Genomic DNA, 27,156 nt, shown 5'->3' on the forward strand with positions numbered 1-27,156 from the left:
TTTTTTCCTCCAGAACGTACTGAAATGCAAGGATGTAGCCCAAACCGTAAGATGTCTCTTAAAAAATTGTCTGGCACAATGCCTGTGCTTATACCACTGGCTTGAAGTGCAACTAGCAAGATTTCCACGACAGAAAGAGAAGCAGCTGTGATGCTAAGGTGATCATGATGTTAGTGCAAAGAGCAACACTATGGGGCTCCTTTTGTGCAAATGTTGGGGCTTTGCATTTTTATTAACATTTTTTTTTTTCTCCTCACATGGTTTACAGCCATTTAAAGTTTATAATCTACAGAAATTGAAACAGAACACAAACAAAAATATATCCTTAACAACTTTTGAAAGTCAAATATTAATTAACAGTTCTATTCTACCTGTAGCTGCAAGAGTCCACCCCCCTCTTTTCCTTCCTGTAGGGACAAGCAAAAGCCGGTCACGGGGACGGCCGCAGCCTGTTGTGCCGGGGCTGTGTGGACCAGGCCTCCAGCCACTGTCACGTGGGGGGGATTTGGCTGTACAGAGTCTCCATCTGGAATGACAGTATCGTGGACAGAGACTTGGATACATATAACAAATCAGACACACGCAGGGAATCTGTTGTGCAGTCACATCTAAAACTCAGCCTCCTTACTGGGTCCAGGGCCAAGACAGACGCCTGGTTATTTTCTGCAGTGCTGTTTCCCTTCTGTTTAGCTGGTAGTCAAGAGGAGCAGGGTCTGGAGTGTGAGCCCTTTGGAGGGGGAACTGAAAGACCTCCCCTCCTTTAGTTACTTTGCTGGTGCGGGGCTGGCAGGTGCTGCCTTCCCCGGGGAGGTGGGCTTTGGACGTACCTGGTGCACCGGTGGCAGGCGGCCGGGCTCTACCTGGAACAGTCTGTTAGTCAGGAGGGTAAAGCTAATGCCACTGTTAGTAGGGATATGCTTGGTCACTTCTCATCCATCTCCATTTGGCACAGGAGAGCACAGGGCCAATGCAGTCGGGGAGGGGGCTTTTCCCACAAGAACGCAGACTCGGCTCACAGAGCGAAAGGGGTTTTTTTGTCCCAACAGGTACCAGCACCTACCTGTGAGTGTGGGATGGTGGGGACATACTGGGAGCCAGGCACTGGGGCAGCCGGAGCACAGCCTGGCAGCAAGCGCAGGCAGGTGGCTATCCTGCCTTGGGACGTGGCATGACAACTCCAGTCATCAGTCTGGGGGTCAGGAACTGGAGCCACTAACTAAAACGGACCTGAGCTGGCCAGGCACAGCTAACCCAAGCAGCAACTGCTTTGTGAGAAAGAGCAAATGAAGCACTTCTGCCCCCCCCGACAGTGAGGGCCATGAAGGCTTTCCTCCTCCCGTCCCTCTGCGCTGGGTGAGCATGCAGCCACCACACAGAGCACTCGCCTCTGGCAGCCTGGGTGGCACCGAGGCAGGGCGACGTGCTGCCGTTTGCCTGGTGCCGCAGGGAAGGCCAGGGAGGGAAAAAAACCTCCCCGCGCTCGTGGCCACGGCAGGAGCGCTGGTGCCCCAACAGGCTCTGCCACGGGGCGCAGCTCCCCTTGCAGTAGCGGTGGGCTGGCAGCGGTGCGCGCCTCGTTCATGCATGCTGTGCTACGGGTGTACAGAAATGGCAGGGACCCTGTTCCCTGCCCTGCCAGGGCTTCTTGGGGAAATTGTGGGACCCACGTGCCCCGATGGGACCCCGTCGGTGCCAGAGCACAGAGCTGAAGGTCAGCCCATGGCGGAGGGAGCGGACCTGCCCAGCTGGCCACCCCTCAAGCCTGCCGCGGATCGAGACCAGCGCAGCACCTCTCGCTCCAGCCTTGTGTGATGGGTTACCCCAAAACGCTACTCGGAGGCGAGAAACAGCGAGGGAAGTAACCGCCATGCTACACGCACACAGGCAAAGCACAGGATAAGGGCTGTAGAGGGGACTGGCCTGAAAGCACCCAGAAGAGACGTGGCGAGGAGGAAGCAGCACCCGGCTCCTCTGCTCTCACAGTCGCAGGTGTCCTCGGGCCAGAGCAGGATCCAGGCATGGGGTCCAATGTTTGCGCAGGCAGCAAGCCAAAGCAGAGCTGGTCGTCACCGGGAAGGGAAGCCCGTGAGCTCCCAGTCTCTGAAGCGAGCCGGTGCTGCACATGCAGGCGTGGAGCAAGGGAGCTGGGCAGCAAAACAGGCACTCGTGGGATGCTGCAGGCTTCGAGCTGGGCAAGACAAGGGGCGCCTCGTAGGAGTGAGCAGGCAGAAAGGAGTCCAGGAGAAAACTAGCCAAGGGGGAAGCCTGTGTCCACAGCCCTTGTCAGTCACTACCTCTTCCGTTGAACAAATATACATAAAAACAATTCTTGAACACAAGAAGGGACATAAGACACGACTACTTTACAGAGCGGCATGGCGCCTGGGGTGGGACCGGGCCACTGGTACGTGATTGTACAGGAGCTGCAGGCGGCACCGTCCTGGGTCCAGGCCGGTCTCCCTGGGGGGCTGCGATCCAGTCCGTGTCCCCTAGCAGGGAGCTGGGAGTGTTTGCAGCTGGTGCCTTCTCCCTGCAGGCTACACGTCCGTGGAGAAGTAAAGTGTGTTGCGTTTCAGCTCAGTGAAGGAGATGGGAGGATGCTGCAGGTAGTAGAGAAGGACCTGGACCTGTAGCAGGCAAAAGGCGGGGGGGGGATGTTAGGCCAAAAAAAAGGGCAGAGCTGCCATGTCCCAGCTTGTCCCTGTGCAGCCGCATCCAGCAAAGAGGGACAAACCCACCCAGACAGGCAGGTAAACCCCTCCGCTCCCTGCCCCAGGGATGCTGGCGTGGGCTGTGGCCCCGCACGGCTCTTACCTGGGCCATCACGTCGTGGGACCAGATGTCGGAGGCCAGGGTGAGGTGTGCCTTGCTCTCCCCCTCTGAGGGTCTCAGCAGTGTCGGCCCAAAGACTGTGGCCAGATTGTGGAGAGACATTTTGTTGATGGGCTCCTTTTCAGCTACCCTGCAGGGTACGGGGAGAGAGGGAGGGTGAGACCCTAATGCCGTTCTCCCGGAGCAGCACAGCCATGGGGCGAGTGCTGATCTCCCTTCTCCCAGCTCCAGCAGGGCACCTCCAGCTTGCCCGTGCCCTTCGCAGCCCCCAGCAAACCCAGGTGCAGGGGAGGGAGCTCTGCCCCCTTCATGGCCTCCGCCGAAGCCGCCGGGCCTGGCCGGGAGCCCCGGGTGTGATGTGGCAGCCACCAAGCCCTTGCTTGCTTATGTGCTGCGGAGCCTCCACCCTTCCCAAGCCCTGGCAGGGTACGGAGAGCTCCACACCAGCCCGCGCCTCCCTGCACCCGCTCCCTCCAAGGCTCCCTACCCCTCCGACCCCGCAGGACCCCAGCCAGCCCGCACCGAGGGAAGCGGGGCCACAGCACTGCCATGTTAGGAGGCAGCTGTGCTCCCCGGCACAGGCTGCACGGTTGAGCCCCAGCCAGGGGAGCAGATGTGGGAACTGGCTGTGCCCAGTTCTCAGGATGGAAATGGATTTTTCCTTCTCCACCCCCCAGCATCAATCACTTTTTCTATTAGGTTTTAGCCAAACCACAGGAAAAAAAAGGAAAAAAAAAAAACCCAACCCAAAAAAAACCCCACTTCATGATGCAAGTAACATGAGCTGTGAGCCCCGGTCTCAAACTCATGGCCAGCTCTGGCCGGGCTCTGTGTGCTGCACCGCTGCCCTGCCCACAGCCCCGTGCCCTCCGTGGGTTTCAGGAGACCCCGGTGAGCCCCAGAACCACCCGTCCCCAGGTTTGGATGGGTTTCATCTGGGCCAAAATAAAGCTCAGCAAACCACGCATTGCTGCACTCGCTCCAGGATGAGCGACGCGGGGCATCACCTGCAGCTTTGGGACATGTCTGCAGAGCTGACCGTCTCTGGGTCTCGGCCACCCACTGCAAACAAGTTACAGGGATTATCACACCTTGTTTTGCAGGGGCGACTGGTGGGAAGGGATGCAGCACAGTTTTCCTGCTAAGGGGGACACTGCACAGCTCCCAATTGATTCCCTGTCCTGCACCGCGGCCAGCTGCTCCCCATGGAGAACTTGTCCAACCAGCCGCACACGGGCTGTGGCAGCCAACAGCGCATCTTGCCAGAGGACGCGTGCTCCCCGCAGAGCTGACCCGCCTGAGCGGCCGTGTGCTGCGCAGTCCCCGCTGGCACCGTGGCTGGTGGCCCTGGGGTGCCAGGGGCTGCTCTGTGGGGCAGAATGGCTCCAGAATCCCTCCAGCATCCTACGGGGCCCACAGAGAGGAGCCGTGGGATGCCAACGCCGACACCAGCCGAAGAGACTCACAGCATGCTGGGTCCCAGCCTGAGCAGGCTGCAGCCTGGCCAGGACCCTGGCGAAAGTGCCGGAGCCCGGGGAGACGGGGCAGGTGGGACACAGCTGGGGCTGCACCTTCTCAGAGGGGCTGGAAGAGGAAAGGGGCACTCTGCCACCTGCCTGACACCGAGCTGCCATTGCTGGCCCCGGCTGCCACCTGCAGCCCCGGTCTGCACCAGCACAGCACCATTGCCTCCAGTTTGGGATCAGCCTGCAGCCACACCGGCACCGCGGGAAGCAGACAGCAGCTCTAACTCCGCTCACGTCCCATCCCCACGGCAAAGCAGCAACACAGACCCGTCCTGCACCTCCCGCCTGTGCCAGGCGGCCCTGTGGGAGCTGCTGCTTGCCCTGCTCAGGGGGCCAAGCCGAGCCGTTACCTTTTCAAGTGCTCTAGCAGGAAGAGGAAGGTGATGAGGTTGGGGTCAGGCAGCGAGCGGAGAAGGTGCATCATGCAGTTCTCCTTGGCAGCAGGATCCGAGAGGGCTGGAGACAAGGAGGGAGAGGGCTCAGGACAGGGGCTGGTGATATTTTGTGCAGCAGCAGGACCCACCGTGGCCGGACGCCTCCCTGCAGCTGGTGCACGAGTGGCCAAACCCCGCAGGGCTCTGCCTGCGCCCCGGGGAGCAGCACCACGAGCCCCAAGCTGGCCTGGAGCCAGCAAGGACAGCCAGGACCGAGTGGGCCAAGCTGGGAAGGAGCCTCAGGAGTCTCCCATCCCGGAGCAGGCAATGCCAAACAGCCACGCTTGGGCACCAACCCCTTCCCCACCCCCGAGCCCTTACCGATCCCCTCCATGAAGGCGGGGTAGAGTCTGTCAGTGAGGAGGGGTTCGGGCAGCTCACGGAAGTACAGCTTCAGCGTGCCGGCGATGGCATTGATGTCCATGTCACTCAGCATGACCAAGATGTCCTTGTTATCTGTCCAGAGAGCACCCATGTGTGACGGCTCCTGTGCCTCCTTCCCCTCTGGGTCTCAACCCCCCGCGCCACCCCAGCTATCCGGGCAGGCTGCCGGCCGGAGGGCAGGGACAGCATCGCTGGGTCCATGGCCCCGTTTAGCCAGGCTGGGGCTGGGAAGAGCTGAGCAGCTCCTGCCTGGCTGGGCAACGGGACATGGAACAATTTGCAAATCCATTTGCAACGTTGCCCTGAGTCAGTGTCTCCCAGGAGCTGGCCAGGCATGGCAGCAGCTCAGAGACACCAAGGCACAAACAAGGCTGGGACATCTGGGTGTTTGATTTCCTAGCTACACCCTCCTCCTCACCCCCAGACCCTTCCTGGGCACACTGGCACATTTTGCACACGTGCAGTGCAATAACCAGACCCTGCGCTTGCAGGGCAGGGGACTGGGGGTGGTTCTTGGTGCCTGTGAACCCTCCCACGGGAACGTGACACAAAGGGTGGCTGTCCCCCAGGACACTCACTTGCATCGAAGACAGCCTTCAATGCCTGGATGTCAGTGGCGACGCCAGAGATCCTGTAGATGCCAACCTCTTCGATGCCCCTCTTCTCCACCTCCTCGATGCACTGGCGCACGATGTAAGGCACCTTGGAGCGCTCGCGCCTGGCTCCGAAAGCAGAGGCATGAGCAGAGATTCCCAGGGGACCCTGCCGTGGCCAGCCCAGCCCTGCAAACCCTGGGCCAGGGGCAGGATGGGCACGCTGGGTGGGAGGGATGGGGCTGGCAAAGGAACGGGCAAGTCCCCAGCAAAGAGCAAAAGTCGAGCTCCCCCGGTGTTGGTGGGACCAAGGAGACATGCTGCAAGGACGGAGCAGGTCCCCCGAGTCCCCCAGGCCCATAGGGACCGGAGCAGATCAGCCCCCCCAACCCCACACGTACTTTGTCACGACGCTGATTTTGACCCCGAAAACACCAGTCTGCTTTTTGGACGGGGTCCTCTTCAGGCTCATGTCTCTGCTCGTGAACTTCATGGAGAACTCCACCTTGATCTGCGAGAGACAGGGGGTGAGTCCCAGCAACCCAGCCCTGGCCCATTGCCTCCACATCGCATGAGGGCATGGCACAGTCCCGGGGAAGGGGCTGCCATCAAAGCGAGGGGCTGCGCGTCCCTGCGGCCCCACTTACCCCGTTCATCTCAATCACGTCCATGTGCCAGTTCTTCGTCTGCACGGCCTGCGGGTCCAGCTGCGAGGAGAGATGGTGTGAGAGCTCCGCAGGGACGCAACCCCACGCCAGCCCCACTTGCCACCCCAGCCCTGCAGCCCCTGGAGCCCCTGACCCGCAGACGGTGTTGGGCACGGGACACGCTCTTCCCTGGCTACGTGCTGCCCGTGGCAGGAGGATGGAGAGAGGAAGGTCTGGGGTCCCTCTGGCTGTGCCCCAAAGCCGGGTGGGCTCAGCCTCCCCACCCCGTCCTCCCCTGGCCCCCGCAAGGCAGCGCTTTAACACACATCCAAGCAGCAAGAAATTTCCAAGAAATCAGGACTATTTCTGGCGGCAGATTGATAAAACAGAACTAGGGCAGCATTTTCCGTGCAGAAAAACAACGTCTCCCCATAGCCAAGGCTATTTATAACCCCTGGGAATGACGGGCTCCGCTATTTCTGGCTTTGGGGCTAGCGGGGGACTTGGTGATGCTGCCCCGGCGCCCGGCTGCTGCGGTGAGGTGCTGGCATTCCCAAGGCCCTGGCACGTGCCGTGGCAGGCGCCGGGCCCCAGCGCTGGGCCGAGGTGGGTGCAGTTGCCTTTCGGGGCTTTTCAGTCCCCAGCTGGTGGTATCGATCCGGCCCCATCGATCCCTGTAATGCACGGGGCGGGCAGCAGGGCAGAGCCTGGTACTAATGTCCCCTCAGGGAAGGGGAGGGCATGCGGGAGCTGGCGGGGGCTCCCAGGGCCACATGCATGCAGCTGCCAGGCGAGGCTCACGCCAAGCGTGTGGGGTCACTCCTCAAGGACGCGGGGGTTTCCTACAGCTGCTGGCTCGGGAGATGCTCCGGGCGAGTGCAAAGATGGCCAGAGCTGCTGCTCTGGAGCTGCTGTTCCCCTGCCCCAGCTTCTGGCTGCCTATGAAACCACACATGTCATGATGGGGGGGACACTGGGGTCCCTCGTGTTGTTTTTGCACACCAAGACCTCACACACCCAAGGACAGGCTCAAGCTGCCCCGGCTTTTGGCACAGACCCAGCGCCACGGCATCACCCCATGCCCAGCCCCGTGCCATGGTGAGCCTCAGCAGCTCCTTGGCGGCTGCGGTGCCATGGGCAACACTGTGATCTCCAGCATGGCCCAAAACGCTGCAATCTCCAGCACAGACCAAAACACTGTGTTCTCCAGCACAGCCCAGGAATGGCTCCTGACGTGGAGCCCTCCCTGGTGCCCCTACCCCAGCCCTGCCAGTCCTGCGGCTGCTGGGAACAGCAGCGGGGGGGAGCGGGAGGAGGAGGAGGAAGAAGGCTGCAGCTGCCCTGGGCTCCCGTGGGGCCCTGCAGCAGGTTTGGATGCCAGGATCACGAGGCTGCAGCCAGACCGCCGCCAGCCCCAGCTCTGCCACTCCAACTCCCCCGTGTTCCCTCCCCAGCGCCAGATCCCCCAGCACTGCCATGCCCCCACCATGGCCAATGCCAGCCCAACGCCGCCTGTCCCATGGGGCTTTCGCCCCTTCTCCCCGCATAGCCAGGTCCCGCTCGTGGCAGCATCCAACCGTGCAAGCCGCAGTCAGCAGCAGTGAAGCCCTTCACCCCCCAGCCAAGTCGGGAGCCATGGGCCTCCCCGCTCTGCAGCGCGAGTTTAATTGCAACCACCACATACGCCTTCCCCATCCCCGTCCCCTGGGTCCCCCTGGCTCCGATGGCCCTGGCAGCTCACATCTGGAAGGGCTTTAGCAGGGCTCTGAAGAAAGCTTTAATAAAAGCCAGGTTCACTGCCATCAGCGCTGCAGACCTTATCCTGAGCGTGCCACCTTCCTACAGCCGCTTGCCCATGGTTGGGCAGAATCGTCCCCATCCAGCTCCCTGCAGCAGCTGGCACAGCCCTGAATTTGAGCTAGTTCAGCTGGTGCCACCGGCCCAAGCTCCCTTGCAGCTGGGGCAGGTCCCTGTGCACCCGCAGGGGACCGGGCTGTGGCCTGGCCCCAGCACTCCTCCAGCCCTGCCCGCTGGCACCCCACGCAGCAGGCAGCACCGCCACGCTGCCTGCTCCCTGCAGGAAGCAAAGCCGTGGCTAATGCTTCATCTCCAGGCGTTGGAGACGGACGGGAGCATCCACCCACAGTGCCAGAGGCAGCTCCTGCCCACGCGGAGCTGGCAAACACCCCATCGCAGCTACCACCACCATCTCCTTCTCCTCCAAAGGGAGCTGCCTTGCTCCAGCATGGCGCAGGGATGTCCTGGGCCAGTGGGGAACTGCTGGCCTGGGAGCCCCCCGGGAACAGCTTCCCTGCCAGCTCTGTGCAGGATGGCACAAGCGACTTGCTGCTGTCCCACGTCGGTTCCTCTTTAGCAACTCGACACTCAGCTGGCTTCAAACACCAGCCTGTGCCCAGGGAAATGGCTCAGCCAAGTCACCGGTGCCTCTCCTGCTCCCTCCTACATCTCAGAGGACTCAGCAGCGGCGCAGCATCCGTGCCCAGGCCAGCATCTACCACGGTGCCACGCTCATCCACGGCGAGGTGAAACACTCCCTGGTCCTGGCTGCAGATGTGCCATCATCCCATTTTCCCAAATTATCCAAAGGTGTTTGCTTGTAGGACAAGGCCCCTGGGTTGCAGAAGGAAAGGCGGCAGCGCGGCAGGTGATGAGCAGCCCTGCAGAGCTTCGTGCGTCCTGGGGAGGCTCCGGATGCAGAGGGCCCCCCCAGTTCTGCTGGTGCTGGCTTCCCACAGCCCCTGCTTGCTGCTTGTCCCACGCATGGGGCGGCTGGACTCAAGAGGATGAGGCCACATCCTGGGATTTTGTCCTCAAGACACCTTTGAGCTGTGCATTGCAGATACAGCTCCTGCGTGGGCAGCGGCAGCCGAGACAGACCCGGCTGTGCCGGGTCCCCGGGGCTCCTGGGTGAGGAGCTGGGATGGCTCCAAACGCTGATGGCGGCTCTCCAGGGTCCCGAGCACCGGGATGCTGCGGCAGGATAGGGGCTGCCAGCCTGGCCACATCCCTTCCTCGCGCCTCACACCCATGAGGTCACCCAACCTTCGGCCCGGGTGAGGCCATCGGGAGCAAACCGGTGACTCAGCTGGCGAGGCCATCTCCGCCATGGTCCTGGGGAGCGGGATCCCAGGGGAGCTGCTACAACTGGGGTTGCTTCCCATCAGCACAGCACCTATGGCCACGCCAGCCTGCACTCCCACATCTGCCCCGGCTCTGCTGGGCAGGAGATGCCCGCACCAGACCCCCGTGCCGGCAGCTCCCTCCCCAGGGAACAGGTGGTCCCTGAGTTGCTCTGTGCCGTGGGGGCAGAGCGGCCCCCGCACCAGCAAACGCTGCCCAAAAAAAGCGACGATTCACAGCTCTGTCTGAGAGCGACCCGAGAAGCTGCAGACACCCACCACACGCCAGGACCGTGCACAGACCTGCCGGGGCCACATCCTGTCCCTGCAGCCCCAGTGCTCCCAGTTGGCAGCAGGCAGGGAAGCTGGTGGCCGTGGTGGGGACACGTGGGGCCGGGAAACGAAACCCCCTCATGTTTTGACCCAGCAACAGCCAGCAGCAGCCGCTGGGCAGCCTCCCTGCACAGCCCTCGCTGCCCCTTAATCCCCTCTGCGGGAGCGGCGGCGGCACAGAATCGAGGTTAATGCCGCTGCGTCACAGGCAGCCCCGCCGCCAAGCAAACCTCGGCCCGCTGCTGCCAAACCGAACCCCCACGTGCCCAGGCATCTCCTGCCCGCAGCCAAGCCCCGAGCCAGCAGCTCTCCGTGCAGGGGGACCCCGCGGAGGGAAACGCCTGGAGTCGCCCATGAGATTGTGGGGGCTCTGGGATGGCCTGCAATGGTGCTGTCCCCCTTCCTCATCACCTCTGTTGCCCACCCCTGCCCCCCGTCCTGCCCCAGAGAGGGGCAGCACCGGCTGATGGGGCTGCGACACAGCTGCGAGCTCAGGGGAGCCTGGATGGACCCGGGAGGGAGGGGGTTGCAAGCCAAACAGCACCCTGACGAGAGGGGGTACGCAGGCACCGGGTGCTGCGGTGCCACGGTCCCGGCCAGCCTGCAAGCATCGCTGCCTCCTGGGCGAGCCCCAGGGAGCTCCCCTGCACCCACAGGACCCCCCAGCACAAACGGCTCAGCCCCCCCGGCGCGCAGAGGGAGAGGGAAGGAGGGACGCGAGCACCCCACAGGCCGCTAACTGCTTTAAGAGCTCCCAAAGCACCCAAACAGCCTCCCCGCTCCACGCGCGGACCCCACAGCCCTCTCCGCAGAGCCCCCTGCACCCCACAAAGCCGCCAGCCAAAAAGCCACGGCCGCCACACACAGCAGAGAGCCCGGCGACACGGGTCCCAGAGCCCCCTCGGTGCCTGCCACCGTCCCCCCCGAGCCGTCCCCACCCTGCGCACCCCGAGAGGCACCTTCTGCCGGAGCAGCTTGCTGCGCACCCTGCCCCACAGCCGGGCCCCCGTGTTGGGGGCACGCTTCCCCTCGGGCTCCTCCACGCCGCGCTCCGGCCGCTCGCCCACGGGGCCGGGGCTGCCGTCCGCTTGCACCAGCACCTCCGTCATCGCGGCGATCGCTTCGGCTCCGGGAGGCGAGACGAGGGGGGCCGGGAGGGCCCGGGGGGGGTGGCCGGGGTTGCGTTAGGACAGCACCCGCATCCCGCCTGCTCCGGGCGGGGGGTCAGCGGCGGCCGGGGCGGCGGGGGCCGGCGAGGGGAGCCCGGCGGGGGCGGCGGGGAGGCGAGCGGGCAGGGCTCATCTTCAGGGCGTGAGCCAGGCTGGCGAGAGGCGGCTCGGCAGCCCCAAAAGCCTCCCTCCCCCTTCGAGGAAGTGACTCAAAGGCAGCCCCCCCCCCCCCCCCCCCCCGGCGGCCCCCACGCGTTTAACTCTCGCCCTGCCGCCGCTCGGGGAGGCTGGAGGGGCCGCCCGGCCCCCCGCCGCCGGCAGCCCCTGCCCGCAGCCATCGGGGACATCGCCACTGTCGGCCGCAGCATCCCCGGCTCCGCGGAGTAGCCGGGCTGGCCCCCCTGCTCTCGGCCAGGGGCACGGGGAGGGGACTTTTGGGGTCTCCTGTCAGGCCTAGGGACTGGCAGGGAGCCCCCCCCCCAGCCTGCCCTGGCCCTTGTCAGCCCCGCTGCCGGGGGGTGATGTGGTGGGGCAGGGCTGCAGGGCAGGGGGATGGGATGCACCCCAGCCCTGCAAGGGTCCCTGCCTGCCTGCCCGCAGCTTCTCCTGACAGGCAGGGACATGGCGAGGTGCAGGATTTAGGGGGACTTGCGCTGTCCCCAGGTCCAGCCCTCAGCAGCCCCCTGAATCCACAGGGTCACCTTGGGCGTCCCTGCAGGTCCAGGGAGCCCCGACACCACAAATCTCCCCCTCCGGAGCCTCCACCAGCCCAGTGTGAGGGGGACAGACAGACAGGCAGGCAGGCAGCTATTCCCTGCGGGTATGGCAGGCACCGTGCCCATGACAGCACTTCAACAGCCGCATCCCCCCGTGCCTCAAATGGGGGCTGGGTAAGGGGCTGCTCCGTCCTGCCCTGTCCCCCCAGCAGCACCCCGATACCCCCTTCACGCGCTGTCTCCTTGCCCACCCCAGGCCGTGGGGGCCAGATCCAGCCTCTCCTCTCTGCACTGTGGGCACAAGCACCCACAGCCTGTTCTGCCTACCCTCAGCGTCTGTCTGCCAGCCCGCCACAGCACCGGGCACCCCTGCCAGCACCCATGGGACACAGCCCCAGGCGAGGCAGCCCAGCTGCTGGGAGCAACTGGGACAGGTCAGAGCAGGGCTGAGCCCTGCAGCGCTGGGGACACGAGCCCTCCATTGGGACACGAGCCCCCCACAGCACCTCTACCCCAGCCACAGCACATCCCAGCCTCGGAAACTGCATGCAAAACGGGGTTAACAACAACAAAACGGGGTTAATGCCAACAGCGGAGCTGTCCCCATGCCCAGACACGCCTTCCCACAGAGCAGTCACCGTGGCACAGGGTGCCCACCCTCAGCCAGCCACAGGGACAGGGTGTGGGGTAGGGGTCCAACGCTCGCCACGCCGCAGACCCCTCGGGGCTCATTGCCAGGATGCTCGAGAGGAGGCTGGTGCCAACCACAGCCCCTCCGTGGACACAGCCATGTCCTCTGGGCCGGCAGGATGAGTCCTGCCTGTGGTACCTCCGCAGCCTCAGGAGGCCCCTGCTGCTCCCCGCAGAGGGGCTGCAGTGTCCCCCTCGCACGCTGACCCGCTCCCGCCAGCCCATAATGCCACTAAGCTGCTTTCGTGGCCGACCCACGTGCCTGGGCCATCAGATTAGGGCTGGGCAGCAGGCACAGCACTGGCCATGAGGGGTGGGGGGGGGGGGGGTTCAGCCATCACGGCAGCCCCCCCCCACACCACAGGCATTTACTGAGCTGCTGATGCCAGCGCTCCCAGTGTCTCCCACTCCTGCTGCTAACTGGAACCAGCAGTAGCTCACAACGAGCCCGGGGACTGGCTGGGGTAAGGACCATCCGGGGCAGCACGGCTGCTTGAAAAGCTCAGGGCAGAGGGCAAGGGGGCAACGCTGGGGCTCGGCCACAACCCACAGCCCCACGAGCGGCACTGCCCATCCTGCCTGTAGCCGTGCTGCCCCGTCCCTGCCCTGCCACCCACCCCACTCCCAGGCCAGGGGCCAAGCTGTCGTTCTGGGTGACGGCAGGACAGCCCCAACCCTGACACCACTCCATCCAGCCGGGTCCTCCTTGGGATAAGCAGCCCCAGGGCCTCTTTCTCTCTCCCTTTCTTCCCCCATGACTTTCACATGGCGGGGACAAGCTGTGCTGTCCCTGTCCCGACCCCCATGTCTCCCAGCGTGACTCATGTTTGTTGATCCAGGCTATTTCCGAGAGCGCAGCTGGGCTGATCCCCACGGGGCACCGAGCCCCTTCCCCGCCCCAGCCCTCCCGCTTGGCCCAGCGCCACCCCCACGCCGCCATTCCCCTGGGGAGGGAGCAACAGATGGGTGATTTCGGGCATGAAAAAGCCACCGGCGAAGCTGAGCCCTATCCCGCACCCGGTGCCGTGCCATCCCCCGCCAGTGTCCCCTTCCCAGCAGCATTTCCGTGCTGCTCCCCGCTCCCCGGGGACCTGCCCTCAGTCACTTTCCCACGGAGCAGGCGGCCACGCCAGGCCCTTTGAAGTGGCCTTGGGTCGAGGGCTGTGTCCCAGGCACGATGCTGGCCCCAGCACAGGGGGGAAAGCAGCTGGACCAGGGGTCCCCGCCAGGAAAACACAGGGGCACCCCCGTCCCAAACCATCCCTGCTGCCCTGGGCCTCCCTGCAGTCTGGCCAAGGCAAGTGCTGGGGGGACGTGGGGTCTGGGGGCTGCCTGCTCCCCTGCATCTTCCCAGTCCCGCTCACCTGGGAGCATCTCAGGGCAGTCCAGGCCTCCATCCTCCCTGCCTGGCAACCGCCAATCAGAGGCGGCTCAGCCGTTGCCCTGGAAACCCTCGTTGCCATAACAGCGGCTGATGGAGGCACAGGGGAGGCAGATGGTGGCAGAGGGGGACAGCCACGGCTGGCGGGGAGGGGTGGGGGGCTGCACGCTCAGAGCCCTCCCTGGGGCGGGTGCTGACCCCCTCCCCGCAGCCCCCCAGGGCTGCAGCACGGAGGGTGGCAGAACAGAAACGCTCCCAGCCCAGCTGGGTGGCTGCTGGCTTTGCCACCTCCGCAGGACCCCCTCTCACCTTATCCCACCTTTTCCTGCGGCCGCCGTGCCGTAGGACCATCACCCACATGCCTGATGCCCACCCACCTCGCTGCCTTCAACCCCAAGCCACAATCCCTGTACCCCGCTCCCAAAAGCGGAGCTGCCCGCCCATGCTGCCAGGCACCTCCCATCCCAGGCATCACCCCAGGGCAACCCTCCCAGCCCAGGTGGCCTGGCCCCAAGAAGTCCAACACTGGGTGAGAAGATGCCCAAAAGCCCCAGCGCGTACCTGGATCTGCCCCTTGCCCATGATCTTGTCCACAATTTCGTTGTTGTCCTTGTTGAGCTTGGTCTTGTCGTAGCACTTCTCGTAGCAGAGGATGCGCAGGGACTGGGAGCCCTCCAGCTCGATCTCAAACTCCTGGGGTGCGGAGGGAGGGTGGCTCAGCCCCAGAGCAGCTTCAAAACTGGGGCTGGAAAGGAAAGGGGGGGCAGAGTCTCCTCCCAGCCTGCCACCCTCCTCTCACCTCATTCCACTGTGGCTCAGTGGTGTCCCGAAAAACTCTGGTCTTGGCTTTGCTGACGAAGTAGCCGAAGGAGTCCACCTCCAGCGTGCAGTAAAGGTCTGGGGGAGCAGAGACCGCTCAGCGCCCGAGGAACTTCCCCACCGGCTCCCGGGGGAGCGCTGCGGGCAGAGCGGGGCCACATGCTGGACCCCAGCACCGGCACCGGCACCTCTGAGCGAGGGTGGGCACCCACACTTACTGGCAGACTGCTTGAAGCCCTTGGCGGAGTGGACGATGACGTGCAGGAACCCGTAGAGCCCGGGGGACTCATCGTCTGCGGCGGGGAGAGGAGAGGCTGCATCAGGGCTCAGCCGCCACATCCTGTGCCCCGGGGCCAGCGTGTGGGGCTGGCGGTCCCCGAGGCAGCCTTTGCCATAGCGAGCACTGGGTGCCTGCAGTGACACCCCAATGGCCCCAACCCACCGGAGGGCCATCCCCAAGGTCTGGAAGAGGACACATATCCCCGGCTGCCGATCATCCCTGCCAGACACCCTGAGCTCTCCTGCTGCTGGGCAGCCCTGGGGGAGGTTCCCAGTAAGGCTGGCTGGGTCTTGCCCTGGGGGACACCCTGGTCCTGCCCAGCCCATGGGGGTGCTGAAGAGACCCCAAAAGCAGCCCCATGTTGCAGCTGGGATTGCTCTGCCTGGGAGCCTGACTCTGCTCCGGCAGTGCCACCTGCTGGGTAGCTGTCCCCCTGCACAGCCAGGGTCCCCGACCAGGGACCCCGCAGCTCCTCCCCGGCATCATCTGGAGGCAAAGAGGGACCCACCAGCCCAGCAGACACTCACCGTCCTTGTTGCTGGTGACCGGGATGTTGTGGACGGTGCGTAGCTTGAAGCAGGATCCTGTGAGCACCTGCAGTTCCAGCGAGCTCAGGACGAAGGCCTGGAGGTCTGGGAGAGGACAGGAGAGGAGCTTCAGAGGGATGCAGCCAGTGCTGGCCCAGGGATCCAGTAGGCTGTGATCCTGCAAGACCTCCTCATGGTCCCTGGAGGGGCCAGGAGCTCCAAGAGGGCCTTGGCAGCCCCAAACTTACCCTTTTTCTGTAGTTTCTGAATGGCCTCCCTCCACTCGGACCTCTCATAGTCGGACGACAGCAGGAAGAGGTAGCTCTGCAAGAGAGAGGGCAATGCAGCAGGCTGTGCGCAGGCAGGGCTGACCCCGGCCCCCAGCCCACCCTCCTCACCTTCCCGTTGCGGTTGTGGATGCGGAATGGGATGGCGGGCGAGTTGAGGAGCAGCCAGAATTCGTTCTCAAACATCTTCTTCTTGAGGCGCTCGATGGCCCGGCTCTGTCCCTTGTTGGCTTTCTGCAGGTGGCGAGTGGACAGGAGCTTTCACAGGTGCCCCCAACCCCACCATGTCCCATCCCTGACCCCAGAGGAAGGCACCCACCCCGGCAGCAGGTCTCACGCCCTCCCTGACCACCCACACCCTCTTCTCACCTCCTTCTGCACCTCGCTCTTGATGGCCGAGATCTTCATCTTCATGTCCTCCAGCTCGTGGTCGGGGATGACGTGGACCTGCGGGCAGTGCTCCGACTCCTCCGGTGATGGGAATACCAGGTCGGCCAGGGGCACGTACCACTTGCAGTCGTACTGCTGGTGCTTCCTGCAGCCGGGGAGCGGGCACTGAGCGATGCCTGACCCTCCCTCCTGGCACATCCCTCGGCCCGCTGGAGGACGGGGGGGGTGTGACACATTCCCCCCATGCCCAGCACCCTCCTTACCCCGCCGCCGCCTTCTTCAGCTTGGCACAGAGCAGCACGTCGGTGAAGAGGAAGACGTGCCGCAGCTTCCGCGAGCCCTCTGACAGCTCCACCAAGAAGCCATCCTTGACAAGCTGCCGGGTCTGCGGGGCAGCAGGGCTGGCGTGAGAGTGGGCAGGGAGAAAGGCCTACAAACCGCAGGGGACAGATGCTCCTGTCCCTCTCCATAGCTAAATCAACAGGGGCATGGGAAGGTCCATGTCCTCTGGGTGCTATTTTGGGTCCCATACTCTCAGTAGGGCACCAGCAAGCAGCAAGGACCAGATAGAGCCCTAACCTTGCACCTAGGACTCCGTCTTACAGGAAACCCTCCATCTCCCGGCCAAGCACCATGGAGCTCCTCAGCGTGGAGACACCAGCCAGGGGCTGGCAGAAGGCTCAGCCCTCACCCTGTGCCTGGGCACTGCCCTCCCCGCTGCCTCACCTCCCCCTTGGGGGTGGTGACCGCTGTTCTCCGGGGATCGATGTCCTCATTGATGCTGGAGAGGAAGTTCTGTGAGATGCGGAGGGCGTCCTGGAGCAGCGGGTAGTCGGGGTGGTCGGCCGGGGTGTGCTTGAGGAGGTCCTGGAAGGGGACAGGCATGGCTGAGTGGCCCAAGGGCACTGCCCTGCCTGCAGCACCCACCCCAGAGACCCCCCAGCAGCGCTCCCCCAGCTGCGGGTCCCCAGGAGCAACGGAGGCAGAGCCCCCCGCCACCCCCTGCCCTGGGACTGGTGTCACACTCACGTGCAGGACGAGGGTGCTCCGTGTCACCCGGTCGATGGGTTTGTACAGCAGTGCTGCAGGGAGAGAGGAGGTGTCAGCAGCCACCCACCGCCGGGGCCCCGGCCCCTCTCCCACCTGCGAGAGCTAGCATCGCACCCCACGGGGGCAAGGAGGGGAGACCAGATGTCCAGAGACCCCCAGGTCTGCGCAGAACCCTGGGTGAGCATCTGTGGTCCATTGGCATGGAGCCAGCGACAGCTGGCCCATCACGTCACTGCCCAGAGCGGTGGTGAGCCAAGGCTCAATGCCACAGCCCCATGCCCCGCCGTGCCAGGGGCCGGAGAAACCACGGCCGGGCTGGTGTGCGGAGCATGGGCAGAGCCCAGTGCTGGCAGCTGCCCAACGTGCACCGGGCTGCACCCGAGGGGTTTTCGCCAGCAGCACGGCTGCCTGTGAGGTCCCCGCTGGGGTGACAAGCCCAGACAACTACGGCATGGTGCTTCCCGCATGGCGCTTCCCGCATGGCGCTCTGCTCCAGCCACGGCCCCGTGCTGGCAAGGTCTGTCCCTGTCCCGCGACGGGGCACGATGGGGACACCGACCCTGACACCATTTCCTCCTCCCCTCTGCTGTCACAGGTCACGGGTGGCAAAGCCGGCGGGGCCGCTGCAAACACCGCTCTGCCCCAACTGCGCCCAGCTGCGGGACGTCCCCGCCGCAACTGCGCATCCCCCTCCAGGGTGGAGGGCCTCCCCAGGCGCGGTGCAGGCACTGCCACCGCCAGCTTGCCATGCGGTGCCTGTGGAGCAGAAGAGCCGCTCGTCGCCCCCAGCAGCTGGCAGCTTTTTCAGTTTCCCTTTTGGCTCGGTGGCGGGTCTTGTCCCCACCTGCCCTTGTGGGGTTCTGCCACCCCATGAGATGCCCCGTATCCCCCTGCCCCGGCCGGCCCTGGGTGCAAGGGGAACCCAGCCTGCCCCCGTCGGCAGCAAACCCCCCACCTACACAGACCCCAAGGGCCAAGTCATCGTCCCAATGCCGCTGCCCTGTGTCCCCTCCCTGCACCCCGCCGTCCCTGCATGTGCAGCACCGTCCAGGGCCGGGGTCCAAGCTGCCCCACACACGGGGCACAGACACCCCCTTTCTCCTGCTGCGCACCCTCCCAGTGGGAAACTGGCTCGGGGGTCTCTTCAGAGGCATGCTTCTCCCCAAGCAGCCGGACCCTCCTCGTCCTCCCCGGCTCTTTGGCAGGCAAGCACATCCACGGTGCTGCTCCCTACACCCATCTGCTCGCACCTCTCCCTGGGCTGCTTACACCCAGGCTGATGCCTGTGGATTTTCCCTTCGCTTCAGACCACTTCCCCAAACTGCCAGGGCCAGGCGGGGCCGGGCTTCAGGCTAGGGAAGAGGAGGGAAAGGTGCTGCCCACCCCATCCTGTGCTATGAGCCGCGGGGGGCTCCCATCCCACTTCTCCCAGAGGGTGCTGCCTCGTGGTGCCTGGTCCTGAGAGAGGGACCCCCTGTCCTGGCAAGCAGGCAGTCTCTGCTCAGGAGGCAAGGACGTGGGGATGGACCCCAAACCGGAGGCTGCATCCCCTACGACTCTGTGCCAGCAGGTAAAACCGGAGCCCCACTCCCTGTGGCAGCCAGTGAGAGCCCTGCTCTGGGATGGAGGGGGCAGGCAGGGTGTCCCCCCTCTTTCCCCACCCTGGACCCGGGGGGAGGATGGACCTTCATCACTACAGGCACATGCAAAGCACCGGGGAGCCCCGGGAGGGGCTGTCCCGGCACAAGGGATGAGCACTGGGCTCCTCGCTGGCATGGTCCCGCCGGCCCGGGACCCACACGCGGGCAGCATGGGGCCAGGCACCAGCAGGCAGGGATGCCCGGTGCCTCTCCTCCCCAGCTGCGGAGAGATGGGCGTTCCAGCTCCACGATGCTCCCAGCCTCCAGCGAGCAAACGCGGACCCCATCCTATCGCCCTCCCCACGGCGCAGCCCAGGCAGAGGGGGGTCCCCCCGCCCGCCCCAGGCCCTTGCCATCCCACCACCGGCACGAGCCCCTGCCCAGCTGGGAAGGCAAGCGCGTGGCCGCATGTGCTGGAGCCAAGATGATTCAATAGAGCCTGGAACAAAGACGCTCCCAACTTCAGGCTGCAGAGCACGACGCAGCCTCCATCCCCAGGCAAGGACAGCCAGCCCTGGGCCAGCTTCCCCACAGCATCGCTCCCCGCCAACACCCGAATTCGGAACCGTACCACCCCACCTCACCGTAGGTGCAGTTACAGCAGAGCCGGACAACGACGAGGATTTCCATGGCAGCCCCGTCTCCGCGCAGCCATCTCTGCCGCCCCGCGGCAGCTCAGCCCGGCTGCAGCACAGCATCGGCCCCTCAGCACGGCTCTCGGCGCAGCCGGCGGGCGGGGAGGAGGGGGTGGGCAGGGGGTGGGGGGCTGCTGCACGCCCCCAGCATCCTAAAGAGCTGCGTTCCCCCCCATCCTTGCCAGCTCCGCACACGGGAACACAAAGGGCTCCACTCGCGTGAGCTGCTCAGTAATTCATCCGCGCCGGTCCCGCGCGCAGACAAAAGGCTGCGTCCCCCTCCCCACGCCCGCGCCTGCCGTACCCTCCATGGTGACAGACGTGTGGCTCTCCTTCGAGTCCTTGGGGCCCTTCACCTTCAGCTCCTAGGGAGGGAAAGGCCCATCAGAGCCGCCCACGGGGGGCTGGGGTGGGGGGGGAAGGTCATTGCTCAAGGTCATGGGGTGCCCCCCACCCTTCCTGCACCCCGATATCTCCCCCCGGCCCCAGCCTGGCCATGCTGGAAGCCACACATGGGTGCTGGGGTGGAGGTGTGGACTGTACGGGATGCTGCCTGGCCGGGAGCAGCTCTGGCTGCACCCAGTGGCTGGGACACAGTGGACCCACAGCGCAGACCCCACGTGCCCCATGAGTCTCCTTAGAGCAGGGCACCCACAGCTGGCATGGAGAGACTCTGTGGAGGGGTTGGAGGGAGCGGGGAGCCGGGCTGTGGCCATGGAGGTCCACTTTTCTATAGGGGAGCCAGGCATGGAGATGCAGCCAGCAGGAGATGAGCCACAGGTGCCCAGTACCCAGCACCCACACTCGCTGGACAGGGTGAGAGGGTGCAGGCTGCCCCAGCATCCCAGAAATGACAGCAGCGAGGGCTGAGCCCGACCTGAGCTTGCGCAAGACGGGGGGCAAACCCCCACAACATCCAGAGACCATGACCCTCCGGCACAGCCGCTGATGGCCCTACCCCAGGGACGGTCCCCAGGAGTCCCCAGGGCAGGGAGAGCATCTGTGCAGAGCACACACGGTCGGCTCAGCCACGGACACGGCGTTCTCTATCCTGCACCGGGACAGCCCAGCCGTGGTAGCCCCGTCCCCGCTGCACAGCCCCAGTCCAGCTTACCTCCGAGATCTTCTGGAACTGGTAGTTGCTCTGGCTGCACTTCTCCGCGGTCTCCACCGCGATTTTGTAGTTATCCACAAAGGCCTTGTAGACCCCCAGCTGGCTGGCCTGCAGGGAGTGGGGGTTAGCCGGGCACCCAGTGGGATGCTGAACCCCCACCCCCAGCATGAGGGGCCAGGCAGCTGCCAAGGGGACACTGCCCAGAGCTGTCCCCTCCTGGCAGGACACTGCCGTACCATAGCCAGCTGGGGGGCTGCACACTTGGCCCTTCAGGGAAAGCCCTCGCCCAGGGCAGGATGGTGGGGCTCCGGCCCAGCCCTGTGCCCCCACAAACCTCCAAAATCCAGCGGAAAGCCAACAGGTGCCTGGACAGCAGAGGCTGAAGCTACAACCACTTTCCAGCACCCTTCGACCTGCCCTCTCCTCCTCCCCTCCCTGGCATGGCCACAGCACCCGCAGGCACAGCCTGTGCTCCCATCACAAGTCTGAAATAGCAGCAGCAGCACCTGGAGCATGCCCTCGGGGAGCCACCACTGCAGTGCCTGCAGGCAGCTGGGGGTGAAGAGGCAGCAACCCCCTGCCTCTCCCCAGAGAGTCACCCGCACACCCGGGCTCCTGCCAGCCCCACGGCAAAGCCACGCCATATACCTCCAGCCAAAACCCAGGACCCGCAAGCTGTGGGCATCCCTGCTGCGGCATGGGAGCACTAACTCCCATCCCAGGATGGGAGGACTTGGGCAGGCAGCAGTGACTGCTGCAGGGAGGGATGCAACAAGTCCCACGGCCACCGGTGAGCACGTGGCAGGGCGTGAGCTGAACCACACCACGGGGCCGAGCCCCGCAGCACAGTGCTCCATCTCCCCAGCCCTCCTCTTCTTCCAAGCGGATCAAGCCCCAGGGAAGGTGCGTACCAGCTTCTGGAAGAGGTGGCCCATGGTGATGCTGCTGTCCCACTGCTGCACCTTCGGGCACAGGCTGTCATAGAACTCTTTGTGGATCTCGTAGATGTCCTGGATCTTGTAGAAAATGGTCTCGATCTGCTGGAGGGTAAGGACAGGCTGCGACGTAGTGGCCGTGGCCTTCAGCGGCTTCATAGGCTGCCGAAGGAGAAGGGAGAGCATTTGAGATGAAGGCTGGGAGAATCGACCCCAAGACTCCTCCAGCTCCACACCACAGCTCGTAGCAGCCCAGACCCACACCCCGCAGGCAGCCCTGCCACCGCACCGCGGGCAGCGATGGCTGCCTCCTCCACGGCCACGCTAACGCTGTTGGTGCAAGAGCCCGGGGATGCTGGGGACAAGGGGAATCTGAGCCAGCAGTGAGGGCTGCCCAGGATGGGTCCTGGCCAGCAGCTGGACCAAGGGGCTGCTCCCGGCTTGTGCATCCCTGCAGACCTCCCCGTCCGTGGTGGCAGTGACCCCCGCGTTGTGCAACAGCGTCTCTGCCATGAGAGCCAGTGAGTCCGCAAGAGGAAGCAGGGCTATAAATACCTCCCCACCAGGCACGCTGGCAGCAGGGGGAGGCAAGACGGGGGCAGCCAGACCACAGCAAGGCTGGCTCCGGTGTGGCTCCTGCAGCTTTGCTCCTGCCCACGTAGCACCTGGGCCAGACCTGCCTGGGGGAGGTTGTCCAGGAAGAAATTACCCCATCCATCCATCCATCCATCCATCCATCCATCCATCCATCCATCCACCCACCCACCCACCCTGGCTGGGGGACGTCCCTGGAGGGGGTGCCCAGGCTGGGGGCTGTGCTCACCAACAAGAGGGCCTCCAGCTGGTTGATGTAGATCTCCTCACTGGCCAGGAAACCAGAGAGCACCAGCTTCCGCATCTCCAAGCCTTTGCCAGCATCTCGCTCACCCTGTGCAACACAGCAAGGAAACCGGCTGAGCCAGCAACCGGCACAGGAGGAAACCCCTCATCCCACCGGCCCATCCCCAGGGTCCCCGCGTGGGCATGTGTCCCCACTGGCATCAGGGAAGCTCCACGGCAAGGGCCGGGCACGTGCCCGCTGGGCAGCACAGCCAGGCTGGAGCCAGCTGGGAAGCCACGGGCTGCGCTGGCTTTGTTCCACTCCCTGCTCCTGGCTGGCCAGGAGCCCGGTGCTGCTGGCAGCGCTCCAGGGTGGCACACAGCATGGCAGTACTCTCCCAGGGCAGAGCCCTGAGGCGCCTGGTGAAATCATGCCCGGCGGTGAATGGTGCTGCCATGTGATTCAGCACCACCCTTTTCCCCAGCTGAGGCTTTCCCAGGGAAGTGCCACCCCAGCAGTCACTGCCCAGCGGCACCGGGGCAGGTCCCGGGCTGTGTGGGGCCCTGCTGCCACTCCAGTTGCCGGTGGCTCAGCCCATGCCCGTGTCTGCTGCAGCATCGACCCTCCAGCAGCACAACCCTCGCAGTAGGGAGATGGGCAACGCTCAGCTGGGCTAGTGGGCTCCAGGACCCCCAGCGAGGCTCTGCCAGTGCCCAGGCATGGATGCCCCAGCCCCTGGCCTGCCTCAAATGCCCGGTGTGCCCTGGCCTCCCCCCCCCAGCACTGTTTGTCCTAAAATCACACTCAGGAGCTGGGCTTTGCCACCCAGACTGGGACCAAGCAGAGCCACGGGGACATCAGTTGCTCTGGTCAATGAGCCATTCGGGCCAGTTTGGGGGTATATTGGTCCTGTTTCACCCCTGCCTGCGCTGCCTGACCCTGCCAGCCCTGGCCATTGTGCCTGGCAGCCGCAAACACCCAGGGGTGCCTGGCCCCAGGGTGGGCACAGCAGCAGATCAGCATCTCCCCATCCCGTTCCAGCATCCACCAGCCGGCCCCGGGGGCCACTGCCCCAATCGGGTTGCCCACCCCGTGGCTCCCTGCCATGCTGCACCATTCAGGCCAGGCCATGGTGACCAGTGCGGCAGGGGGGTGTGTGCAGGGGGGGCCAGTTTTGTGCACTGGGAGCTCGCGGGCTCTTTGCCACCGATTAGTCATGGGCTCTTCCTGCTTCCCCCTGCCTGGGCCCTGCGCAGGAGCCGGGGAGATAAGGGACCTATCCATGCCCAAGGCCTGCAGCACCCCACAGGGATGATGCCAGCTGGACCCCCACGACCCAGAGGGGCAGCCCTAAAGCAGGGTCTGGCAGCCACCCCGTGCAGGAGACCCCAGGGAGAGCAGGGCCAGAGCCCTTCTCCAGCCCCATGCCAGCCCCCTGGGGGCACCCAGGGACCCCCGGCAGGGCGGCCAAAAGAAGGGTGTGGGGCTGCGCCTGCCAGCACAGGGGTCCGCCCGGGCCCAGCCCCCAGCACGGGGGTTTGGGGCCATTTAGGGGTTGCTGGTGGCCGTGCGGTGGGGCAGTGGCAGATCATGGTCCAGCCCCTTCCTGAGCATCCGGTGCCGGCTCTGCTGAGCCACACAGCCCCCCCACAGCAGCACGCGTGGCCACCACTTCCCCACGGGAGGAAGGCCGGGTGCCCGCCCCGCTCTGCGCAAGCACCCACCCAGCCCTTTGCACCCGATGCCTGGCACAGCCCGGCCCCGTGCCCCCAGCCGCAGGCAGTCCTGGGGGAGCGGCAGGGCTGTGGTGATGCTCCCGCTGCCCCCCCAGCTCTGCCCCCTGCCAGCACCCGCCACACCAACCCAGGAGCTGCCCCGAGACCTGGGCATCACCAGCAAGATGCCCCTTGTCCCCCCACCGCCGCCCAGCGCAGGAGCGGGGTTGCCCCTGTCGCCCACCTTCTCGCCGGCCAAGAATGGAGACCCGGGGCTGGTGGGGGTTCCTGGCTCAGAGTCATCTTCATCCTCCAGCACTTTATCCAGGTACCCTATGGCCTCCTCTTCCTCCTCCATGGCTGGCCGGGCAGCGGGGGGCGGAGGGGACCCCGCGAGGCTCCAGGCGAGGGGCTCACACGGCTGAACCAGCCCAGCCTGACTCAGCCCTGGACGCCGGCCACCGTCGCAGGATGAAAGGAGCCATTATGGGATCCCCGGCGCTCCCGCCTGCCCCAGCTCCGGCCCTCGGCCCCGGGGTCCCGGCCGCAGTGCCAGGCGCTCTCTAGGTGGCTGCACAACCGCCTCCGAGCAGCAGCGGTGGCAGCGGCGGCAACGCTGGGGTCACCAGCAGTGGGACAAGAGGGACAGCCCGACTCTCCCCTGGCCTCCGCTCGCCCCCGGGGGGGCCACCGGCGGTGGAGGGCCGCTGCCCGCCGGCCTGCGCCCCAGCCAGCTCCGCCGCTCCGCCCTGCGCGCTTGCTACAGGAAATGCATCTCTTGGCGCTGGAGGTGGGGCTGCTCCGTTGGCGGCGTGTGGTCAAGGCTGGGGCGCGCGGCAGCCGCCTTCGCCAAGCCGGCTCTTCCAATGTTGGTAGAGCTCGGTGTGCCCAGAGAGACCCATGGAGAGGGGTCCCCTGGTCCCTGCCAGGACCCTGCACCCTCGCTAGGCAGAGCAGCCAGTGAGGGAAGAGCACCCATCCTGCCTGCCATGGCCACCCGGTCCCCCCCGTGTCCCACGGGCAGGCAGAGAGCTGGACGGGGATTGCCACCAGCAAGAAGTGACCTTGGAGGGCAGCAGCAGGCTGAAGTCCCATAAGGGGACCTTGGCTCTGCACCCCCAGAAGGGTCCCGGACCCCTCCCTGCCTCAGAGGGGACCCTGGCAGCTCCGCAGGGCAACGCAGCTGAGACACACGCCTTCCCGCAGCATCTGCCCCACATCCCATGGGGATCAGCCCTGGCACCTCACCGCTGCCCCAGCCTGACCACAACCCCGGGGCAGCTGGGGAGTGGGGACATGAGCGGTGGCACGCCGCCTGTGAGGGATATCGTGGGCCCTGGTGAATGGGGCAAGAACGGGCTGGAGGAGGGGACGCTAACGCAAGAGCTATTTCAGCAGTTCCCCCCCTCTCTTCGGTGGCAAAAGGGGAACCAGCGGCTGCATGTGCTCTGCCCGCAGGAGCCAGCTCTCCTCCCTGTGCCTGTCTGAGCCTGGAACAAACTCCTGCTGCGAGAAGTGGGCAGGGACACAGACGTGGGGACTTTCCAGAGCCTGTGCTCAGCCCTGTGTCCACGCCGCAGCTCAGGCTTCGCCCAGCCTTTGCTAAGAGGGGTCTGTACCAGGGCACCAGGACCCTGCCCACCACGGCTGGGTCCCCAGGGGAATGCTCCCTGCCCAGGGGAAAGCCACCTGCAGTGCCAAATCCAGCAGCACCGGAGCACTGGGCCACCACCCTACACCGTGACCACGGCGCTTGCATTTCCCTTGTGGGAGAGGGAAGGACGGGCCGTGCCTGCACCCAGAGGCCAGGCAGCCCCAGACGCAGTCACAGCAGCCCCAGGAGCTTGCAAGAAGAGATGCTCCACCAGAAACCTCCTCCAGGCCCCAGGCTGGGAGGTGACACCTCCAAAAGGCAGAGACACCAGCCTGCCTCACCAGAGAAGAGCGATGGCGTGAGCCCAGCACCCTGGGCCACTGGCCACAGCGGCACCCGCCCACAGGACCGTGCCCATTGCAAGGCTAGACACACAGAGGGATAAAGCACGCTGGTGTTCAGACAGCGCTCCGCGAAGCCCCGGTGCAAGCAGCTGCACATAGAGAGATGGAGGCAGAGCTGGCGCTGAGCTCCAACACTTCCCAATCCTGTTAGCGCCAACCGCGCCGGCTTCACCGCCCGCGTCCAGCCCCAGCACGCTCCACCAGCCCCCAAGGGCACCGCTTTGCCAGCATCCCCCACGGTCTGCCCCCAACCCTGCTTCCCCAGGACCACCCTCCGCTATCCCTGCCGGCCCCCGGGGACGGAGCCCATCGCCCACAGCACACCCATCGCCAAAGCCCGCTGCCAAACCCTGGCACCGGGGTGTCAGGGCTGGGGCTCGCAGGGCTTGTGCCCAACATCCCGCTGGGGGACAAGGGACCCCGAGCCCGGGGGGCTTGGACCCAGGCCTGGGACAGGGTCCTTGGCGCTGCAGGGTGGCAGAGGGCAGGGTGCCCACCCTCCCTCCCAGCCCAGGGCCCGCCGTGGGGCCGCGCTGGGTGCCGGGAGGAGGATGCTGCGCAGCAGCGGGCCCCGGGGAGGAAGCCACACCTCTCGCCTCCTCTGCCTCAGCATCCGGGTTAAAGGCTTAACTCTTTCCACGACAAAACCCTTCACGTTTTCCAGCCCGACCTCCTCCCCCTGCCAAACCCCAGCCCCCGGCGGGACCCCGGCAGCCGGGGCAGCGGCAGGCGCCGGGGGCTCCCCCAGCCCGGGGCCGGGCGGTCGCTCCCCGCAGCAGCCCCGAGCCCGGCGCCGAGGGGCCAGAGCCGCCCGCTGCCCCGCCAAGAGCCCCCCCGGTCCAGGGCACAGCCCGGGACACCCCGATGGCCCCGGGGGCTGCGGTCCCACCGCCCCCGGGCTTTACGGAAACTTTTCCCCTGGAAAAACATTTTTTCCCCTTTGGGTTCCCGCCCCGCAGCTCTTCAAGCATCCCTCCTGTGAAAGATCCTGGGGCTTCCCAAGGGCTTCCCGAGGATGCTCTCGGAAGAGCAGAGGGAGAGGAGGGGTTAAATCTAAGCTCCCCAGAAGAGGGGGGGGACAAGGTGTCCCTCCCCAGCTGG

At 65.3% G+C, this 27,156-nt stretch overlaps 1 protein-coding gene across 3 annotated transcripts in view; it reads right to left on the reverse strand.

Annotated features, from left to right (window-relative positions):
* Positions 1-2,537: 2,537 nt before the first annotated feature.
* Positions 2,538-27,156, reverse strand: part of ABR (ABR activator of RhoGEF and GTPase) — a 30,001-nt gene continuing 5,382 nt past the window's right edge. Inside the window, exons 1-22 of one of the 3 annotated variants that reach the window (XM_075720088.1) lie at positions 24,298-24,415; positions 22,346-22,440; positions 21,499-21,684; positions 20,588-20,695; positions 19,778-19,838; positions 17,178-17,230; positions 16,875-17,015; positions 16,412-16,533; positions 16,128-16,293; positions 15,870-15,992; positions 15,720-15,795; positions 15,472-15,576; positions 14,883-14,957; positions 14,645-14,742; positions 14,407-14,538; positions 6,417-6,476; positions 6,171-6,280; positions 5,755-5,894; positions 5,114-5,248; positions 4,709-4,814; positions 2,815-2,962; positions 2,538-2,627 (exon numbers count right to left, since the gene is read on the reverse strand). In XM_075720088.1, the coding sequence (XP_075576203.1) occupies positions 2,538-2,627; positions 2,815-2,962; positions 4,709-4,814; positions 5,114-5,248; positions 5,755-5,894; positions 6,171-6,280; positions 6,417-6,476; positions 14,407-14,538; positions 14,645-14,742; positions 14,883-14,957; positions 15,472-15,576; positions 15,720-15,795; positions 15,870-15,992; positions 16,128-16,293; positions 16,412-16,533; positions 16,875-17,015; positions 17,178-17,230; positions 19,778-19,838; positions 20,588-20,695; positions 21,499-21,684; positions 22,346-22,440; positions 24,298-24,415 (2,448 nt within the window). Of the gene's footprint in view, positions 2,628-2,814; positions 2,963-4,708; positions 4,815-5,113; positions 5,249-5,754; positions 5,895-6,170; positions 6,281-6,416; positions 6,477-14,406; positions 14,539-14,644; positions 14,743-14,882; positions 14,958-15,471; positions 15,577-15,719; positions 15,796-15,869; positions 15,993-16,127; positions 16,294-16,411; positions 16,534-16,874; positions 17,016-17,177; positions 17,231-19,422; positions 19,469-19,777; positions 19,839-20,587; positions 20,696-21,498; positions 21,685-22,345; positions 22,441-24,297; positions 24,416-27,156 lie in introns of those variants that run through there. The other 2 variants (XM_075720087.1, XM_075720089.1) reach the window with 2 other exon arrangements.

The sequence above is a fragment of the Pelecanus crispus genome, chromosome 12 (assembly GCF_030463565.1).
Source record: "Pelecanus crispus isolate bPelCri1 chromosome 12, bPelCri1.pri, whole genome shotgun sequence".
In the NCBI taxonomy this organism is placed as follows: domain Eukaryota; kingdom Metazoa; phylum Chordata; class Aves; order Pelecaniformes; family Pelecanidae; genus Pelecanus; species Pelecanus crispus.